Raw genomic sequence first — 20,467 nt, 5'->3', positions numbered from 1 at the left:
AAAAAGAACTGATTGTACAGATAGCTCGGAGACTTTTGAAAAATTGAAGAATCAGGCTTAGAAAGAACATAGAATGGATCAGCTCCTGGGATTGAGGTTGCAGGAATAGACTGACAGTTCCATTGGGGTGCTACTTGGATGAATGCAAGAGCTGGTATGTGTTCTTGTATTATTCTGTTCAAAACTCAAATTCCAGGGAGAGAATGGAGGCAGGTAGAGATCCTTGAAGTCCTAATATGACTGTGTGCCAAGGTGACTGGGTCATCACCTAAAGCAAAATTGGTATGTTATCACAGAAAGAACTGGGAAAGGATGCTGGAAATGGAAAAAAAGCAGATGTGCCACAAACCAAGAACATGACTACTATCACCCAGAAAATCAGTGCAGTCAGAATATAAACCCAATTCTTTTTGCCACAAAGGCAACTCTTCCCACTCTGCCATTCGGCCTCTCAGGTCTACATGTGGACAAGGATCATGAACATGGTTTATTTTGTCACTTATTACAGCGAAGTGACTAAAGTGAAAGAGGCAATGAAGATTGGAGGGTGTGGTGAGTCCATATGGGTAGAAAAGAAGATTTGATTTTGGCAGCAAAATATTCTCATGATACTTTTCTCAAATCCTTCCTAGCTGGGCATTCTGACACTCCTCTCTTCTGGTTTTATTACTACATCTCCACTTTCTCTTTTTCTCAGAGGCGCTGACAGCTCTTCCTATTTTATTTCTAGATATGAGTCTCCCAGGGCTTGGTTCTAGGTCCTCTTCATCAACTCTTACCCATATACCAATGATCCATCATTAGCTATTGACAACAGGATAAAGTCCAAATTGCTCAGCTTGAATTTTAGGATTCCTCACACCTGAGCTCCACACTACCTAATAATCTTTTGGTCTTTTTTGTTTGTTTTGTTAATCCTCACCTGAGGATATTTTCCCCATTGCTTTTTAGAGAGAGTGAAAGAGAGGGAAGGGGAGAGAGAGAAACAATGTGAGAGAGAGACATCGATTGGTTGCCTCCTGCATGCGCCCTGACCGGGGGCAGGGAGTAAACCTGTAATCCAGGTATGTGTCCTTGACTAAGAATCGAACCAAAGACCCTTTGGTGCACAGTCCGATGCTCTAATCACTGAGCAACACCAACTTGGGCTTATCTTTTGTACTTCATGGTACCATCATTCAAGTCCCAACATTTTTTCACGCAATTCTATCTTCCAGGAAGTCCTTCCTACTCTCTACCTTGTTTCCCAATCTACCTCATTGTACAAGATCCAGCTCATCTCCCACCATCTCCAAGAGACTGTATCCAGTAGCTCTACATTTCAATGACCTATCCCTTTTCCAAGGCAAAGTCTGGGCCATTTGTCTGAGATATTCCCTATGATCCTTAACCATATACCATTTTATCATTTGATGTGGTTATCCTGTTTCTCTGAGTTGACTGTAAGTTTTTGCAGGGAAAATCTTTTTAGGATTGGGTAATAGCCAACAAACATTCATGTAGTCAGTTTGTTTCAAAAACGAGAACTGTGTAATCTCCTTCTAAGAAGAGAAGTTATTGGGCCTCTTCTCTCATCCACCACACTATAGAAGAAACAGCATCTTCAGCCGAGCTTTGGATTGGGGTCTTCGCATGTCAAAAACCCAAGTTATAGTCAGCATCTGCATGAACGGGCTTCCTCAGTCCAGGGGTGCTGAGGTCAGTCAGAGCAGGAGGCAGGAGGTAGACCAGGAGTGGAAATGCAGGCAGATTATGCAGGCCAAGGGCTGCTTTTCTGACACATTTTCAGGAATTGGCCATCCACAGCCTCTCCTGCTATTTCATTAGTGGAACTCATACGTGTAGCAGTAGTTGTCTGGGGAAGGCTATTAATATTAACTTTCCCTATGGTTTGCTCTAAAAATCATGTAAAGCATTTTCCTGTTTTCCTTTGGAAAATGTCTACACTACATCCTGACATTTCATCTGCAGCTCTAACAGAGTGACTAATGTGAGCTCTTGGTTCGTGGCTATTTCAAAAGTAAGCCAATTTAATCTAGTAGTAATATCTTTTTTAGGCTCACAGGAAAAGGGAAAAAAAAAAAAAGACAATTAAGCAACACAAGCAACCAGTGTGCTTTCCTTAAGCATTCTCAGTAAAACAAATGTGTATGTGTTTTTAAAGTTTTGAAGGTCTGGTTTAAATAAAACGTTTAACCCTTTGAGAACCAAATCTCTAATGTGCTTTTAGAGAGCTATAGGATTTAGGTGGCGTCTTCTCTGCGGCAGCCAGTGTCTTGGCATTCTCCTGTGTACACAAATCTCTGTCTATAGGCGGTTGGGAGCAGTTACACGGAGGGTGGGGTAGACAAAACCAAAAGCAGAGCTTGAAGCCTGCTTGGAAAACATTTTTTGGATTCAATGTGAGCCAAAACCATGGGAACTGGCCCATGTCCTCAGGGTTTAAAACAGAGCCAAATAGGCTTGCCATGCAGTGGAAATAGGACTAGCACCAGACTACAAGCAGGCCACCAGGGCTTTGGTCTCACTTCGGTGGAAACCAGCAGTGTAGTTAGCTGGGTTATAGCTCTGGGGACTCAGTTTCCTCACTGGTCAATATATGTTGGTTCTAAAGGCTTTTCCAGCTCTGACATTCAGTGACACTAAATCATCCCGAAGGGATTATCAGATGTCTGTGTTCTCCTTCAAGTTTGGTTTCCTTGGGGTTGGGGGGGCGGGGGATGGTGGTGGTGTCTGTGGATGTGAGGGCTCTGGCTGGGTTTGTGGCCTGGGCTGCCAGGGTGGCAGCCCACGACTGTAGTCAGTGACAAGCAGGGTGGAGATTGTAAAGGCTCAAGACCATCCCAGGACTTCCAGAGTCCCTGGAGGTGCTGACCACGCAGGAGAAATGGACTGGATGCTATTTATCTGAATGCGGTCCTACAATTCAGAGAGAAGGTCACTTTCAGGGCCAAGCATGGGAAAGAGCTTTGTGTGAGGATGAGGGCTTATTCTCCTACTTGGTTATAGTGATAGAGGGGGAGAAGGAAGAGTGCTTTGTGGGCTGGGCTGGCCCTATGCTGACAGCGTGGCCTGTACTAACTCGCGTAATCCTCTCAAACACACTGTGGGGAAACATAAGCCTGGAAGAGAAACCGAGTCTCAGGGAGGTCATGTAGCTTGACCGCTGGGACAGATCAAACACAGGTCTGCCCAGTGACATCAGCATCATGGCAGCCTGAGTTGTTCCCTTTTTCTCTCCTCTTTTATTGACAACTAATTGGATATTCATAACTGAAAAGTGCCATGCACCTTCCACCAGGACACCTGGAAAACTGCTACCCACTGTGCATCCAAAAGTGGGTGGTGATGCCCAGCCCGCATGGTAGAGGTCTACCTATGAACCAGGAGGTCACAGTGCAATTGCCAGTCAGGGCACATGCCTGGGTTGCAGGCTTGATCCCCAGTTGGGGGTGTGCAGGAGGCAGCCGATCAATGATTATCATCATTTATGCTTCAATCTCTCCCTCTCCCTTCCTCTCCCTAAAATAAAAAAACAAAACACATATTAAAAAGAAAAAGTGGAGAGGCTCTCAGGCTGCAGATCCAAGGGAATCAGTAAGCCTGACTCCCCCACCCCCCGCCCCCAGACAATCTCTTTCTTTTACTTGCAAGGTGATACTGCCCCAGAAGTTAAAATGCTGAAGTTTTAATGAGCTGTACATTGTATTTCAGGATACCCACTGCTCTGTACATGTAAAGGATTTTCAAGGAAAACTAGGCTTAGAAACACATATTCCTTATTAAGGAAGGTAACTGTGGCTTTGTATTTATTTGAGAAAGCAATCATGCTGAAAAAGAAAAGAAAAGAAAAGAAACCAGAGACTTCAGGCTGGCTGAGTTGCAAATACGCTATCCATCCCCCTTATGTTCTCTGGGGTGTTCATGAATCACAATCTTTCCAGTCTCCAGAAGTAAAGATTCCTAAAGTCCCTCCCCTCTCTTTTTTAAACATTGTACTGTATTTTCACCATTCTCAATGGATTTGCCTTTATCTTTAAACAGATTCCAATAATCCCTTTAAGGTCCCAAATATGTGTGTTAGACTCTTTCCAAAGTTTTTGGAGCGTGAAAGAAAGTAGCTGTTTGAATAAATTATGTATATTCTCCTGTGGACTACTGTAAATTAGGGGTAGAATGGGCCACAAATAGCATGGAAAGTCATGAATGGAATTGGTTCTTTCAAAGAGAAGGGAAATTTTCACTCTATTCTTGAGAAATGTGAATATTTCTAAACTATTCAATTGAACCAAATAAAATTGCCATTTTGTAGGTCAAACGTGGCCAAATATTGGCAGTTCCTCAGGGTTCAAATTAACAAATGAATTGACCCGTTTCCCTTGAAGCATTAACAATATGAACCTAAAGAATTGTAGACTCAAGTAGACTGATGCTTTGTAAATTTTAGTTGTTTTTCCCACTCCCCATCCCAAGCATTTATTCTGTGAACCAAGAAGGCAATGGATGCAAAACAAAACAAAACAAACCCCTGAGAATATTGAGGAGGGGCAGATTATATGAATGATTCTGTTTGATGTTCCTAGATAATGAAAAAGGGCACATGTTTGAATTGAGTAAAATTCTTATATATTACCCTGAATTATTTTCAATGCTCATGTGAAAACATAACCAAGTTTCATCTACCACAAATAAGCAGCAAAATCAAATTTAAAAAGCTCCAAACCTAAATATTAGTGGAAAGCTAATTCATGTCAGCTGAAGAACAAATTATTGCTTATCAATAAGCAATAATCCAAAATCTATCGGATTTGGTTTATATGTCAGGGCTTACATCATACTTTACTCTTGTGCAGTTTTTTGTAACCTAGCCGAGGTAATTTCTGAGGAGACAATGAATGAGAATGACAAAATGGTACATACGATATCATTAGCAGTTAATTACCAGAGACACAAATTAATCAAGGCTTTGTCAGTGCTCACACTATGAGAATTGCAATCATGCTACCAGAGGTGCCTGAGAAGGTTCTTCCATGAAGGAGCATCTTGCACTAGTCATTTCCCTTACATTCTTCTGTGTAAATCCTCTAACGGTCTTTTATGTTTTCTGTGTAAAGCACCTAATAGTATGGATTCTCAAGTGGCCTCAAAAGCAAGTTAAAGCTAAACCGGGACTGTTGCCTCTCAACATTCAGCGTTAGAGAAGTTTGGTTCCAGGTAATTTCATATTACAGTGCTCATGCTGTACCAATAATAGATGCCAGATGAAACAGAATATGCATGTTAAGTTTTAAAGGATGCCCCGAGGCAAATACATATTTTCCTTGCTCCATGCAGCTAATTTCTGATTGGCAAAGAACAGCATTAAGATCAGTTATAATCTTTGTTTTCTTATTCTTTAGATGAAAAATTTAACCACACAAATTCTCAAACCTGATATTGAATTAACTTCCAAGGCGTTTCTGTACTCATTTCAACCGTGAATCAGAAGAGAGTTTGTGTTAAATAACGTGTCATCTCTAGCCACTTCTCCGCTGAGGAAAAGTGGGTGACACTGCAAGAGATGGTGGGTGACACTTAGGATGGTTTAGGGTGAAGATACCTTTGGGCCTGCTGTACGCCGACGTACTTTTGCTTAACCATTCCAGCTCAGGAAAAGCCAGAAAAGAAAGGCTCTCTGAGAGAATGTTCGACTTCCCCGCAGTTGGTTTAGGGTGCTTTAACACAATGGCACTCCAAGCGCATGTGAGGATGAAGTGGAGAAATTCTGAGGTCTTAGAAGGTAGCTCCTAGGAGGCTTCGACTCTGTTTGGAAGTGAACAGCTAACTGCCCCGATTGTGTCCTTCTATTTGAATGCGACTTTAAGTGGTACTGGTCGGTTGAACACTGCTGCTAACTTGTGTCCCAGATTTGACAACCTTCCCTTGTCTTCCTATAAGTGGGCCTCACTTGCTTTCTGGTACTTTCTTTCATACAGGTCCCCATAAAGCCAAGCCCCTGGCCACTCCCACAAAATCAACAGGGGTCATAGTCCCATAAAACTCCCAATCAGAAAACTACCCCAAAATAAGCTTTATTGCAAGAAAAGTGTCATATCTGATACATAGACCTACAAAAACAAACAAGACCCCAAACCATAAGTTTTTCCTCACAAACACTTGATTACAAATTTACACTGTTTCTTTTTTTTTTTTTTTTTTTTTTTTTTTAGTTATTAAAACAAAACAAAAGAACCCCAAACTGGATATAACTGGTGACTAATCTTTGGTCAGCACAGGTGTGAGAGGAACAACCCAGAGCCTGCATGAGCTTTGGCCATTTCACATATGAGGTTTGGTCACTGGTCCAGGGACAGGTTCTTGGGTTGAGAAGAACATGGGAGACGTACTCTTATTATAGCACATTCTGGTACAATATCTTTTTAAATGACTAAAGCAAACTAAAAATCAATTCATTGTACAAACATCTTTCATACACAATAGGCTATGATAAAACGAGGCATATGGTGTATAACTACAGTATTAATGAAAATTCTAAAAAAATGGATTAAAAAAAAACAACATATATTCCTTGGCTGCACTGCATGATTTGTTTGCACATATGGCAATCCTGGAATAGCCTGAACATAATAAATGCACCATTAATCTAAGACAGCACCAAACACTACAGAATGCCAGGTGTTCCCTTTCAAAGGAACGGCAGTTCTTCAGCTGCCTAAGTACCACAAGTACGCAGCACACCCTGGGTACGAATGAGGTGTTGTGGGGAGCACATGTGCTTCCTTGAGGTTATGAGAAGGAAATACAGTACGGTTTGGCCTGCAACGCTACTGGTCTCACAAGCAGTCAAGGTATTTTGCTACAGTGTTGTGCTTCATCTTCATTGCCTGGTGTGTCTGGTGATGTGAAATATCGTCACAATGAGCTGCTCTGGCTTTGATCTCCTTTGTAAAGGAGCTAATGACACTTCCGTCTTTTAAATTATTGATTACACTGCCCATTCAGCTCTGCGAGGCTTTCTTTAAGATAATCAGATGTGTACCAGTTGGACGACTGGCAGAAAACCAAAGGAAACATCTCTTGAATCTACTGAATTTTTAAAAAGCACCTCTAAAAGAAATAGCTCAAATTTATAAATCTAAAGAAAAACAAGTGAGTTTCCCTTTTTGTTTACATAGTTTGTTCATTTCTCCATATATTACTGCATTAAAAATAAATAAACATCTATATTTTTTTTAATTAGCAACTATAGCAAAATACCCAAAGTGTTACAGACTGCTAACAGGAAAAAAAAAGCTCACATTATTTTTGTGCATTTAGTGCCATATGCTGATCTCTTGAACATTTAGTTTTTTTTAATATATTTTAAAGTGAAGTTATATAAAAAATACAGTAACCACGGTTGCCTTTGTACTCAAATCTTTGGCCACACCAGAGTCTAAATTATCCCACCCTGTGAGGGTCAACATTCTGAAGCTGAGACAGGGAGGAAAGAAACAAAAGTTGTCTTTTTTTCCTCCTTAAAATTAGTCATTGATTCTCAAAGGCTTCTGAAGGCTGGCTGTGCAGGGATTTGAGCCTGGAACCAAGTCTGCAAGTGTTAATAGAGTTGAATCTGCAGCCTCATTCTGAGAGCCTCCCCGAGTTCCCCTAGGAGGTAGTCATCCTCATTGCTGTCTTCCAGTTTCTTAAGCTCCTTCTTCTTGTAGAGAGGGACGCTCGTGATTTCCAGTGTGTACGTGCCAGGCACCGGCTTCCTCTTGGCCGTGTGCAAGTAGCTGAGCCCGTTCCTTTGGTGGATGCGGAAGATGCCATCGTCATTCCCTTGGGAGATGACATAGCGGATGTGGTTGTTGAGGGGCTCGATGGCGGGCATGAGTTCCAGGATGTGCTCCTTAGAGCCAAGGCCAGAGAGGTTGAACTTCATTCTCATGGGGCTGTCCATGTCCACACTCTCCAGGCTGATCTGTTCAACCTAAGAAAAAGCAGGAAATGATGTGGGAGGAGCATCTGTAGCACAGGAGAGGACCCAGAGGGGGACTGGTGGCTGAGGCTGCAGCCACAGCGAAGACCTATTGCTCCCCCTTTCTGCACTTTCCTTAGGAGAAGTGCTTGGGAAGTGGTGACTGTAGCTTCATGTGGGCTGGAAGCGAAGGTCAATGCCACAGTGTGTGTCGTGTAAAGCTCTGGGCCTTAACCAGGTGAAGTTACAGGGCTGAGCTTACAGACAGTATTCACATTTCAAGTTTTTCTGATGAGTTTATGGAATATCATGCTTCTTAATAATAAAGATAATTTAGAAAATAATTGCCTTTTTTTTTTTTTCTTGCTGGGATCAAAAGAAGTGCAGCTGTTATCCACCAGCAGGGACTGTCCCCAGAGGAATCTGCACTCAGAAGGCTCGGCTTGTTTTGTAAGGCCCACAACGCACAAGCAGAGTGCGGGAGCGTGTTTGCTGAGAGCACTTGGTGCACAGGCAGGGAACTGTAGTCCTCAGGGCTCAGATTTGAATCAGCTCTGGTAAAAGCCAGTGGGGCAGGGACCAGATAAACCAAGTCCCACTTGATCAGAGGGATGGGAGGTTTAAGAATGTTATCTTAGTAAAATAAATAATGAAACAAAAATAAACAAACAAACAAAACAACAACCAATGCTTTGATTGGGTACCTGTTGGCTATAATGGCCCCGAGTGCCCATCCGTGTTCAGACAGACTCGCATCCCAAGTCCCACATTGGGAAGGTTTCACAGAGAGAATTTCTGGATTTGATGACAATCTCAATCATCCTATTTAATCAGTGAGGTACCTTAGTCTATTTAAGGCAGCTCTAACACTGGCCTACTTATTATTATAAAGTAGAATCACAGACCTTTCGGCTAGAAAAATCTCATTTTATAGATAAAGTTTCTGAGGCCCAGAAAACCGAAGCAAGTTGCCCAGTTCACACAGCCAGGTAGCTATTTTTGGTGGATGAATTTCTCAGTAACATTCACTGAAGGGGGTGGTGCTATCCCTGATCTTAGGGAAAATCATCAACATTTCTAGATATTATGAGTGAGATTCACTGAACAAGTGTAATATACATGCCAGGTACCATTCTAAGCACTTCACAGTATAAACTCAATTAATCCTCCCATCACCCTTCAGCAGTATTTTTGTTCCCATTTTATAGGTGAAAAAGTTGAGACAGAGAGAGGTTAGGTTAGCATGTCCCATGTAACATCAGTAACAAGTGGGAGGGCCAGGGGACAAGGTCAAAATCAGGCAGCCTGTGGCCCACCCCCCAAACGTCTCTGCTGAAGGCCATTTACGATCAGCAAACACCAGCAGCAGGCAATTTAGATCTTCAGGTCTTTACAAACTACAAGTTATTTGGAGATATCATTTCATGGGAGGAACATCTAACTTACAAATGACACAAAATATGAGATCTACTTGGCTTAACTACTGAAAATGAAAATCAGCCTACTTTACTACAAATGCATAAAACAGAACTGGGCACATTTAAAGTAATTTTTTGAATCATTTCAAATAGGTATTTCTAGGTGGGCATCTTATTCCCTTTGGCATAAATCAAAAAGAAAAACATATGACTGAAATGGTGAATATTAAAGTCTTTCCCCACCTCCCCGTCCTTGTGTTTTGAGCTAAAAATCAACTTATTTTATTTACTTGTCTCTGCTATGTTGAGTCCACTAATTTAGCCATTAAATTTCAAGCTAGTTCTAGCTTCACTGAGCCTGAAACCTACATAAAGGTTTACTGCATAATATACATAAAGGTGACTCCATATGGATAAAATCTGATACAAAACAAAAGTGAGGTTTACTCACAGCAGAGGGTTCGGGCTCATGAACACTTCTCTTCTGTCTGCCATTTTTCTTAGAGTAGCCGTTGATTTTGCACTCATAACAGGCTTCCGGGGACAGAGCGTTTTCCTCATCCACCTCTGGGTCCATTGGCAGGTACTGCCCTTTGTTAAATCCCATTCCTGAGACACAGTGGCTATTTGCAACAAGAAGCAAGGAATTGTTAGATTTTATCCTTAACTTTGACTATAGCTTTCCAGTGGTAGAGCAAAGACTTTTCAGAAAAAACACCAACAAAGCAAAATCTAAGCTCATACAAATACAAACTTAATATATTGTCTCTGTAGCTCTTTTCTTTAACACTTCATACACAAGATTTTCCCTTATTTTGAACAGCAAAATTCTGAGAGTGAGTTCTAAGCTTCTCCCAATGTTTTTCTTTAATACAACCTTTTAAACTTAAGCATAGTTGGTATAAAAAATTATACTAGTTATATTAGTCTCAGGTGTACAATATAGTGATTCAACATTTGTATACCTTACAATGTGACCACCCCATTAATTCTAGTAGTAATCAGTCATCATACAAACTTACCACAATATTATTGACTATATCCCCATTCACCCTTTTCAGCAATCCCCCCATCTCCTTCCCCTCTGGCAACCATCCTTTGGTCTCTATTTCTGTGAGTCTGTGTTTGTTGTTGTTCAGATATCACATATAAATGAAAACACACATTATTTTTCTTTCTCTGTCTGACTTATCTTACTTAACATAACACCCTCTAGGTCCATTCATGTAGTCACAAATGACAATATTTTGTTCTGCATAATGTTCCACTGTGTATGTGTACCACATCTTTTTTATCCATTCACCTATCAATGAACATCTAGGTTGTTTCCATATCTTGGCTATTGTAAATAGTGATGCAATGAGCACAGAGGTACCTATATCTTTTCAGATTCATGTTTTCATTTCCTTTAGCGGCATCACCAATTTTTAATCCCAATTGGATGAAGCACTTGAGTGTAGTTAACTGGGGAAAGCAAAAGCAGAGTATGAAGTTCCAAGAGAGTGCTAAGAGAAGTCCTGCTCACAACAAAGCTCTCTGCTGTAACGACTGAGATTTCTCAAGTCCTATCTGAGTTAGTGAAAGAGTCAATGTCTAGACCACGCCTTTTGTTTCAAGCATTATGATGTAACAATGGTGGACAGATGAGTACACCCCGCTCAGTGCCTGTCTCATACTCTGCTCTTTCTGAGGAAGAGGACCCTAAGCTACTCCTCAGTTCCCACCTTCCGTGCTGTTGAGGACAGGCTGCCTTGATGCAAGGAGGCAGGTGGCCAGCACCTCAGCCCCAGCCCACAGGGCTTGAGAGGTTGTACTTGGGAACGTGTGATTGGCTGGAGGAAACGCAGCCCTGTGGAGCCAGCCTCGCTCTGAGCAGTGCCACACCAATGAGGCAGGTCTTCCATGGACAGTAATATAAAGCCTGATGAACAGAGAGAGGGACACACTCCTTCCTCAGGAACCACTAGGCTGGCACCTGTCAAAATTCATAGAAAAATCTAAGAGAAGCCATTTCCACTTGTGCCTCACAACCCAGGTGTCTACGGCAACATGTAAGCTGCATTTTAAAATATCTGCTAGTCTCTGGCCTTGAGGGACCCGACTGAATCAATTCAGGCCTTTATGCGGAGCAAGAAAGTGCTATTTGTTTACAAATTCAAGTCTAATGCACATCACCCGGGAGATAATCCTGCAACATGGATATAATCCATATGCCTTCTTAGTGCTTCTCCCTCCTATATCCTAAGTGACCAATGCTTTCGTCTCTTGAGCTTCTAATCACCATTCACTTCCTTGCAGTGCCAGGCGGCTTGAATGCCTGAACTCAGGGAGGAAACCCGAGTTGGACCCACCCTGTTGGATCACCCTTGCTTTCCTGTGTGCGGAAGGATGATGGCCTTACCCCTGTCCCACTCTGTAGTACCCAGGTGGGCAGCCACAGAGGTAACCCCCCTCCGTGTTGGAGCAGCCATAATTGCATGGGTTCTTGGAGGATGAGCACTCATTCACGTCGTGGCAGGCACTGGAGAACTGGTCAAAGGAGAACCCGGAGGGGCAGGCACACTTGTAACTCCCCAGGGTGTTGTAGCAGGAAGCAGAGCCACAGGCATTTGGATTGGAGCACTCATTCTCGTCTATGAACAAAAAGTAAGAAAATATGACCTGGGGAAGGCGGCGGTGACACAGAGGAGGGCCCGAGTCTCAAAGTACCTATGATTTCACAGTAGAAAGAACTCTACAACAGCATTTATAAAACATTCAGTCCGATGGCTGACTTGCAAAGTATGTGAAAATAAAATAATAAAATGCCAAAATCCAACAAATCCTCCTAAATTATAGCTGTAAAAAACCTTGCTCAACACTTTTTTGTTGTTAATCCTTACCCGAGGATATTTTTCCATTGATTTTGAGAGAGAGGGAAGAGAAGGGAAGAGACAGAGAGAAACATCGATGTGAGAGAGACACATCGATTGGTTGCCTCCCGCACTGCATCAAGCCTGCAACCAAGGTATGTGCCCTTGATTGGAACCGAACCCGGGACTCTTCTGTCCGTGGGCGGATGCTCTGTCCACTGAGCCAAACCAGCTAGGAAATTACCCAACACTTTTATATACTGCTTGTGCTGTTTATGAACCTGCTGGCAACGCTTTGGGACAGGTATTTGCAGTTTGCCTACAGCATCACTCTTCTATTCTCTTAACAGCAGGATAGTTCACCAGTCCACACCTCAGTCAGATTCACAGGGACAGCAGATTACTCATTGTGAGGCCTGTGGGAGCCTGAAATGAAGAACCATACTAATGGGGATGAACTCTTCGGGGTGCTGAAAATGCTGTGGTGGTGCTGGTGGCATACTCTTGTGAGGACATACTAAAAACCATGAACTGTACACTTTAAAAAGATGGATTTTATGGTTATGTGAATTATATCTCTGTGTTAAAAAGCCTACATCTGTATCTGTATTTGTGTCCATTCTCCCAGCAATTTCCAAAGCCTTCATTATATTGTAGATGGAGAAAACATATAAAAATCTAAATACCCTAAGTGAAAATACTTGAAATAAACATTATTTAATTGGGTCTACTGAACCAACAATCAACGTTTACCTGCGTGAGAACCCCTTAGGTGCAGACTGTGCCTTCTGAGACTGTCTGCATCCAGCATCAGCTGACACCGACTTTCCTGGCTTAATGACTAACATTAATACTTTAAATGCCTGACAGCAGGATAATTATGTTATACCTTCAGTTGCATTTATCACTTTTACAAGTCCAAAGAGTGTGCTTTTAAATTTGGAGACTACAACTTAACTGAGCTCTCAACTGTCTGGTTGGTATACAGCACGTGGCTGGACTCCTTCGGAGTTTATTATAATTCAAATTTCACCCTGGACACAAGTCACATCTGTCCTGTGGGAGGTTCTTTCAAATTCTTGTGACTCCAGTGGAGCACAGTGTGTCTGTTTACTTAATATGTGATAGGTACATGTTTCAGGCCATGTGGGGAAATGAGCCTATTTGCAAGAGAGTGTGCGCCTGGAACACAACAGGCAAAGGGAAGGGCAGAGCCGCATGGCTCAGGGAGGTTATGGAAGACGCAGATGGCGTCTCAGCGAAGAGGCCTCTCAGACAGGAAATTAAACTCCATTAAGTACGGCACAGAGGTTACTGAGAGGGTAGATGTTATTAGGTACATTTTTGTATCATGATTATAGTTTCAGAATTAAATCAGACCGCCAAATGTATAATTCTTAATCACTGGATATAAAATCTATGATTACCTAATATGTACCAATTCTTAGCCTTCATTTCATGGGGAGGAGATATATAAATAAATTCATAATAATGAAGCTACCTGTGACATAAATATAACTGCCATTTTATTTCTGCCACAAAGGCTCCTCTGATTTTATAATTAAATAGGACATTTATATGCACCATTTCTCTACTAATGGAGAATGTAAATTAGGTTACAATTTAACAAAATGATCTTTCTATGAATATAGTATTAGACATTGTGTTAAGTAGAAAATGTACCAGGAAAAACTGAATAATTGAATAAATTTCATTTTAACATACCAATGACAAGAAAAAATTTAAATATATAATATTTTTGGAAGCACCATTATATATTTCATGCTTATATGCTATAAATGTACATCTTAGTATAATTTTATACACTTGTGTAATCTGACTTTTAAAATAGTCAGATTATTTTTGTGTGAGAAATATTTTGAGTTGACTCAAGCCTTATCAAGCTTATGTTCAAATTATTTTGAAAGGGCATAGAAGCAACTGTAAGTTACTAACACTAAATAACTAAAAGCTTCATATATTAAGACCTAATTTTTATTCATATGCAAATGTTAATAATATTCACTTATTTTCAATTTTGAATAATTGTTATGCTTGCAAATATTTGAGAATGTTACCTACATCTGTATAATCTATGCACCAGAATTGGATAAATGTCCTGTGGTAACTGGCTGGAAACTTCTCAAATTATTCCTTTGAATTAAAAGCTGTTGTCAATATTAACACTTACAGAGAACTGTCATCTTCCTTCCTTCCTCCCTCCCTCCCTCCCTCCCTCCCTCTCTCCCTTCCTCTTATAAAGATTTTTAGAGAGAAAGAAAGGGAGACAGGGGAGAGAGAGAAAAATATTGATGTGAGAGCAAAACATCAATCAGCTGCCTCCTGCACACCCCAGACTGGGAATCAAGCCTGCAACTCCAGCATGTGCCCTGATCTGAATCAACCAGTAACCTCTGGGTGCACAAAACCATGTCCAACCAACTGAGCTACATGGGCCAGGGCAAGAACTGCCATTCTTCTCAAATTGAAAGTAGTATTAACAACACTGTAGGTTTTCAATTTAACAGTATTTAAATAATCTGATGCATTAACTAGCAGTTTTGTTCCTTTACCAGGCGATTCCAGATAAATCTATCTTAAAGACTTCATTCTCTATCTCCTCAGTCATATGAATGAAGATATTCACACACATAGTGACAAATAAAAATGATTTGTGCCTTTTAATTTGCATTTTGTCATAATTCTTGTTGCTTTTATTAGTTCCTGATGGGCTGTATAATTCTATTCTTGTTATGTATTTCAGTTAAAATTCCAACTGTGTTATGTGAATTCAAGGCAAGAAAGTCTGTAATTATATTAGAGACCAGCAGGGGTTCCTCAACCCTGCAAAGAAAAATCTAGAACCTTTCAAATAAATGTCCATTGCCTCTTGCTTACTCAGGCACCTGCTGCTTACAGGTGCCATTTCAGCAGAGCAAGCTCACAAAGAATCCTTACAGTTGGGGATATCTGCTTATGTGTCTTTAGTTTTGAACTCATCTTTGAAAACATTTATCCTTCTGTCCAGAGGGTCCCTCCCGATTGGAAGGCACACGGGCTTCTGGCTGGACTCCATTGTGAGATGTTCTGGGGTGACTGCCTTGCTGAGGTGATCATTCCAGGAGACCCCACAAAGGGGACCTGGGATATACCACACAGTCTTGATTTTAAGTCAGGCCAAATTCAGTAAAAGCCTCTGTAGCTATATTTGCATTAGATGTTTATAGACAGAAACTTCAGGAAACTTAAAAACTTGGAAATTGAGTTCATACTCCACACATAATCCCATTTCTATTTATGACTGCTGTAAAAAGAATTCTATATAAGCTGAAACGTGAAATTAAATTAGAGGATCATTCTTTTGCATTTAGTTTCATAGAATTAACCAAGAAGTCCATTTTATTTACTAAATAAAGTATTGGACATCATATGTTATGAACAACACAATATAATAAAATTGTTTTAAACTGTTTTAATAGCTATGTAAAAAAGTACCGTTCTCTATATTCTGAACAGTGTGCCTACACTTTGCCTCTGTTTATGAATCAAGATATCAGGGCATAAGGACTTTTGCAACATATTTTGTTTTCTTTCTTCTGTAAAGAGAAAAAATAAATTACACTTAGGAGATTTTGGTTGACAGCCTAACTCATCATTTTGATATCCTTTAAAACTTTGTCCTTAACCCCTTGATCATTCATAGTGTTTGCCTTTCTTGCCATGAGGATGTATTCATGCTGTGACCTGGCACATGGCCATGGAATAGTTGTGACTTTCAGAGGTGGTTCTTCTCCTTTGAAATTTATCTTGGTTTTTTTCTTAATTCACTAAACTGTCATTTGAAATTTCTTGTGAGAAGACCATAAAGGATAAAGTCAGGTTAACTGAACGAGTAGCTCGAGCACAGTAAACTATCTGAAGTACATATGGGGTAACTGAAATCACTAGAGAGAAACAGGAAGCACCCTGCTATTTCCCTGCAGGACCACTGTCCTCCTTTCTGCTCCATTATGCTAGCATCTAATGTCACAGAGTATTGGGTGATATGTCTATGAAGTGCATTCAAATGGAACTAAGAAGTTAGGTGGGGTAAGTTAGCTGGTTACTCAGAGAACGGTATTCTCTTTGATCAAACTCTCCTTAGAAGGAGAGTTTCCATGACTATTATCAATGAAAGAAACGGAGCAGAGTGCCTACTAATTTGATTTTACAAACACTTCTGTCTGGAGTGTTTTAATATAATCTGCTGTAACTAGGTACTATTTCTACCTTAAAATAATTCAGCTCCTTCATTACATCTATGTAACTGGACAGCTCAGATGGACGGTCCTCATTAAGTTGACTGAATTCCTTTAGATTTGTCTGAGGGGGATAAAAAGCCCCTGACCTTGGCAAATGAAAATGATGATTCTTGACACCATCTTCAGAAACTTAAACTTATATCTAGCAGAACATTAAAATTTTTATAAAAGCTCCAGTTGCATTACTGTTCAGGTACTTAAAACCATACTCTCATTGTGGGCATTTTCAAATATACACAAGTATAAAGACTAAAATAATGCATCAGTCCTAAGCACTGTTTTTTAAGTTCTAGGATTCAAAGGCTACTTAGAAACAGTAACCTTTATTATTTTATCATTTCACTTAAAGATACTTCAAGGTCAGAAAAGCAGATGCTATGTAAGAAGTGAGTGCTCACCAACACACTGATTCCACTGGTAATGCTGAATGTACCCTTGAGGACAACCACACCTGTAGCCTCCCAGGATGTTCTGGCAGCCATGCTGGCACCTATGGTTTCCATCACATTCATCAACATCTGCAAAAACAAGCCCAGAAATATCTTCATGTAACTTTTTTCTACTATCCTTAAATACACTCCAAACACAGCCTGGGATAGCTATTATCAGGGGAACAAACAAGACACAAAGAATGGCTGTGATTTTTCCAAGTCACATGGTTACTAGTCCGTGGTGGTACAAAGAATGTTTCTGGAAAAAAAAAAAGAATGTTTCTGAGATAAGACTTCATTCTTATACTATCCACCAGACCACACCACATCAATGCTCTAAATAACATTTAATTTCATCAACTCAACCACAGCAATCACAAACGCTGTGCATTTTGGATGGATTAACTTGCAGATGGTATGATTTATTTGGTAAATGATATAAATATATTTGCATTACATATCTAGTAGATTCAAAAGGGATTTACTGTAATCTTCATTTTCAGGAAGATACAAGCACTAAAGAGATACATAAAATGTATAACTGTTTTGCCCGCTGGTGTGGCTCAGTGCGTGAGCGTAGATCTATGAACTAGGAGGTCACAGTTCAATTCCCGGTCATGGCACATGCCTGGGTTGCACTCAATCCCCAGGAGGGGCCTTGCAGGAAGCAGCCAATCATGATTCTCTCTCATCATTGATGTTTCTATCTCTCTCTCCCTCTCCCTTCCTCTCTGAAATCAATAAAAATTTTTTTAAAAATTATAATTGTTTTGCACGCAGAATTTTTTTTATTACCATTCAAGATTAATTAGAGGCAAATTTGAAGTATTTAAGAATGTTATATTTAGACACGATGTGGTATTATTACACATATGGAATAATTTCTTTGTTCATACGTGCATACTCTTTTGGAATGACAATGAGGCTTTGAAATCTACCCATAAAGAGTGAAATAAAATTGGCATGTTGAAGTGTATGTAACAAATTTATATGGATAATTAATAAATGGTATCTTATGTGGATCGTCACAAGCTGAACTCACACGTGGCAAGCAGCTGTATGTTCAGAATACTTTCAAAGTCTCAATGACTTCAAATGTAAAATATTAAAAGTGGCAAATTAGATACATATATAAAAGCCCTATAATACTTATAAAGAGTATCTTAAACACTTTGAATATATTTCTAGAATTCATAATCATTTATTTCTTTTCTTTTAAAATTTATCATTATTGGTGAAAGTATTACAGATGGATCTCCTTTTATTTTCCCCACTGACCCCCTCCATTCCAACACCCACCCTTCCCAGGCCTTCGCCACACTATTTTTCGTGCCCATGTGCTATCCATATATGCATATAAGTTCCCCAGTTAATCTCTCCATAATCTTATATTGCTAAGAATAAGGAGAGGGCGACTAAAATTAATAAAACACAAATTGCAATATTATATATAAAATATAAAGGTGTTGTATATAGTCTCGTAATCTCTGGTATGGGTATTTTTTAAAGATATCAATCCTAATACATTTGTCTTACAATGGACATACTGAAGAACCATAGGCAGATTTTTATTTTATTCCCTCTGGAAACATTCCCTGGGACTTCATCATAGGAAATACCTACTACAGGGAAGCTTTAGAGGAATGCCCATTGTAGAAAAGAGAGTGAATCAGGGGTCTCAGACCAAATAACATGAAAGCAGCCATCTGCTAAAATCTATATAATTAGCAATATACTTTCGATACATTTTTTCCAATCCTCTATGACAATTGGTTCTTTTTCTTACAGTTAATTTTACACATTTAAGTATCATAGAACAAAAGTCCTCCCCCTTTTTTTCCTGGTATACTCATTCACTACTATAAACCATATTAGGTATAGAATTCTTTTTCAGTTCAATTCTTTTTTAGATCAATAATGAAGTAAACAGTTCAGTTACTTTAGAGGCCAATCTGTACTTACCAAATTTTCGTTTCAGCGCATTAAAGTTTTCCTCTGCCCTCAGAATAATTATGGAAACTTATGAACAAAAATCAATTGCTGGGTCCTAAATTTTTAAATATATTTTTCTTCTTTTGAGATGATCAACATTTCTTATTTAGTGGCTCAGAAGGAAAAAGAAAACAGCATGCTGTATGTGATTAAGGGTTTTTGAGCAAATAAACTCACCTTCACAGTTGAGTCCAGTGGCATCCAGGGAGAACCCTCGTTGGCATTCGCAGCTGAAGCTCCCAGGGGTGTTCTGACAGATCCCCTTTGCTCCACAAAGGGAAGGCTGAGACCCACACTCATTGTTGTCTAGCAAAGATAAAGGAGGAGAAGATCAAGCCTCCCAATTATTATATAATTCAAATTTCACTACATAAAGTAAAAAGTGAACCAAGAAAGGCTAAGTTTCCCAATGTGAAAAGAGCACTTTAGGGAAATGGATGCCAGTATTCACTGTCATATTAAAGGCAAAAGTAGGAAGAAAGAGTATATTTCAAGAGATGTGAAAGTGGAACATATTTTGAGTTGACTGAGGACAAGGTTTTCAATAATATGACTGAAAGAGCCTTAACATATGTGTCTTTTAACATTAAAACCCCCAACATGTTCATTAGCATGGTCCAAATTACAGCGAGCCTTTAATCAGATTTTATCTAAACACATATTTAAAATGCAATAGAAAGGCACTGCTTGGAAGATGCCTACTATATGTGTGTGCTCAGACTACACAGTATACCTTTTTTCCCCTTTGAATATTATCCCTGAGGGAGAAAAAAATCTATATTATTAGCAACATTTTTATTTATTTTATTTTTTAAATATATTTTTATTGATTTCAGAGAGGAAGGGAGAGGGATAGAGAGATAGAAACATCAATGATGAGGATCATTGATTGGCTGCCTCCTGCTCGCCCCCTACTGAGGAGGATCGAGCCCCCAACCCAGGCATGTGCCCTTATCCGTAATTGAACCTGGGACCCTTTAGTCCGCAGGTCGATGCTCTATCCACTGAGCCAAACCGGCTAGGGAAAGCAACATTTTTAGACCACTAATTATGAGGGATTGGTTTTAACTATAAGTACTGAGACATTACCATTTTAAGTACAAGTTTTATGCATCTATCAAAGTTTGTAAGATTTTCCCATTTGTAGTTTTGTCTTACCAATACATGCAGTATGGTGCTGGGTGAAACCAGGTGGACATTTGCAGGTAAAACCTCCCAGAGTGTTGACACAGAGAAACTGGCAATTGTGCTGTTTGGTTTGACATTCATCAAGGTCTGAAATGAGAGAGAAGCCCATGCAAATCAGAGCAGTGTTGTCTGGCTATGCATCCTTTGTCGTGAAGCCACACGAGATGTGTTTGATCTACTGGGAATATTCTGCCAAAGTTTTTGCTGGAATTTTCATAGGCTTCAATGTGCATATGACAAGCAGTTTCTTTCTTTTCCTTTTTTTGACAAGAGTTTCTTTTCATGTACTTAAGCAGCATATATATTATGGGCTACTGTGAGAGGA

At 40.0% G+C, this 20,467-nt stretch overlaps 1 protein-coding gene across 1 annotated transcript in view; it reads right to left on the bottom strand.

Annotated features, from left to right (window-relative positions):
• Positions 1-7,597: 7,597 nt before the first annotated feature.
• FBN2 (fibrillin 2) overlaps positions 7,598-20,467 on the bottom strand; it is a gene marked incomplete at both ends in the record, with an annotated part of 272,359 nt that continues 259,489 nt past the window's right edge. Inside the window, 6 exons of the mRNA XM_080678695.1 lie at positions 7,598-7,972; positions 9,830-10,001; positions 11,780-12,011; positions 16,930-17,049; positions 19,132-19,260; positions 20,113-20,229. Of these exons, the coding sequence (XP_080534821.1) occupies positions 7,598-7,972; positions 9,830-10,001; positions 11,780-12,011; positions 16,930-17,049; positions 19,132-19,260; positions 20,113-20,229 (1,145 nt within the window). The remainder of the gene's footprint in view (positions 7,973-9,829; positions 10,002-11,779; positions 12,012-16,929; positions 17,050-19,131; positions 19,261-20,112; positions 20,230-20,467) is intronic.

This window comes from Plecotus auritus (assembly GCF_963455305.1).
Source record: "Plecotus auritus genome assembly, chromosome: 7".
NCBI lineage: Eukaryota > Metazoa > Chordata > Mammalia > Chiroptera > Vespertilionidae > Plecotus > Plecotus auritus.
This window is presented reverse-complemented; position numbering and strand designations above follow the sequence as displayed.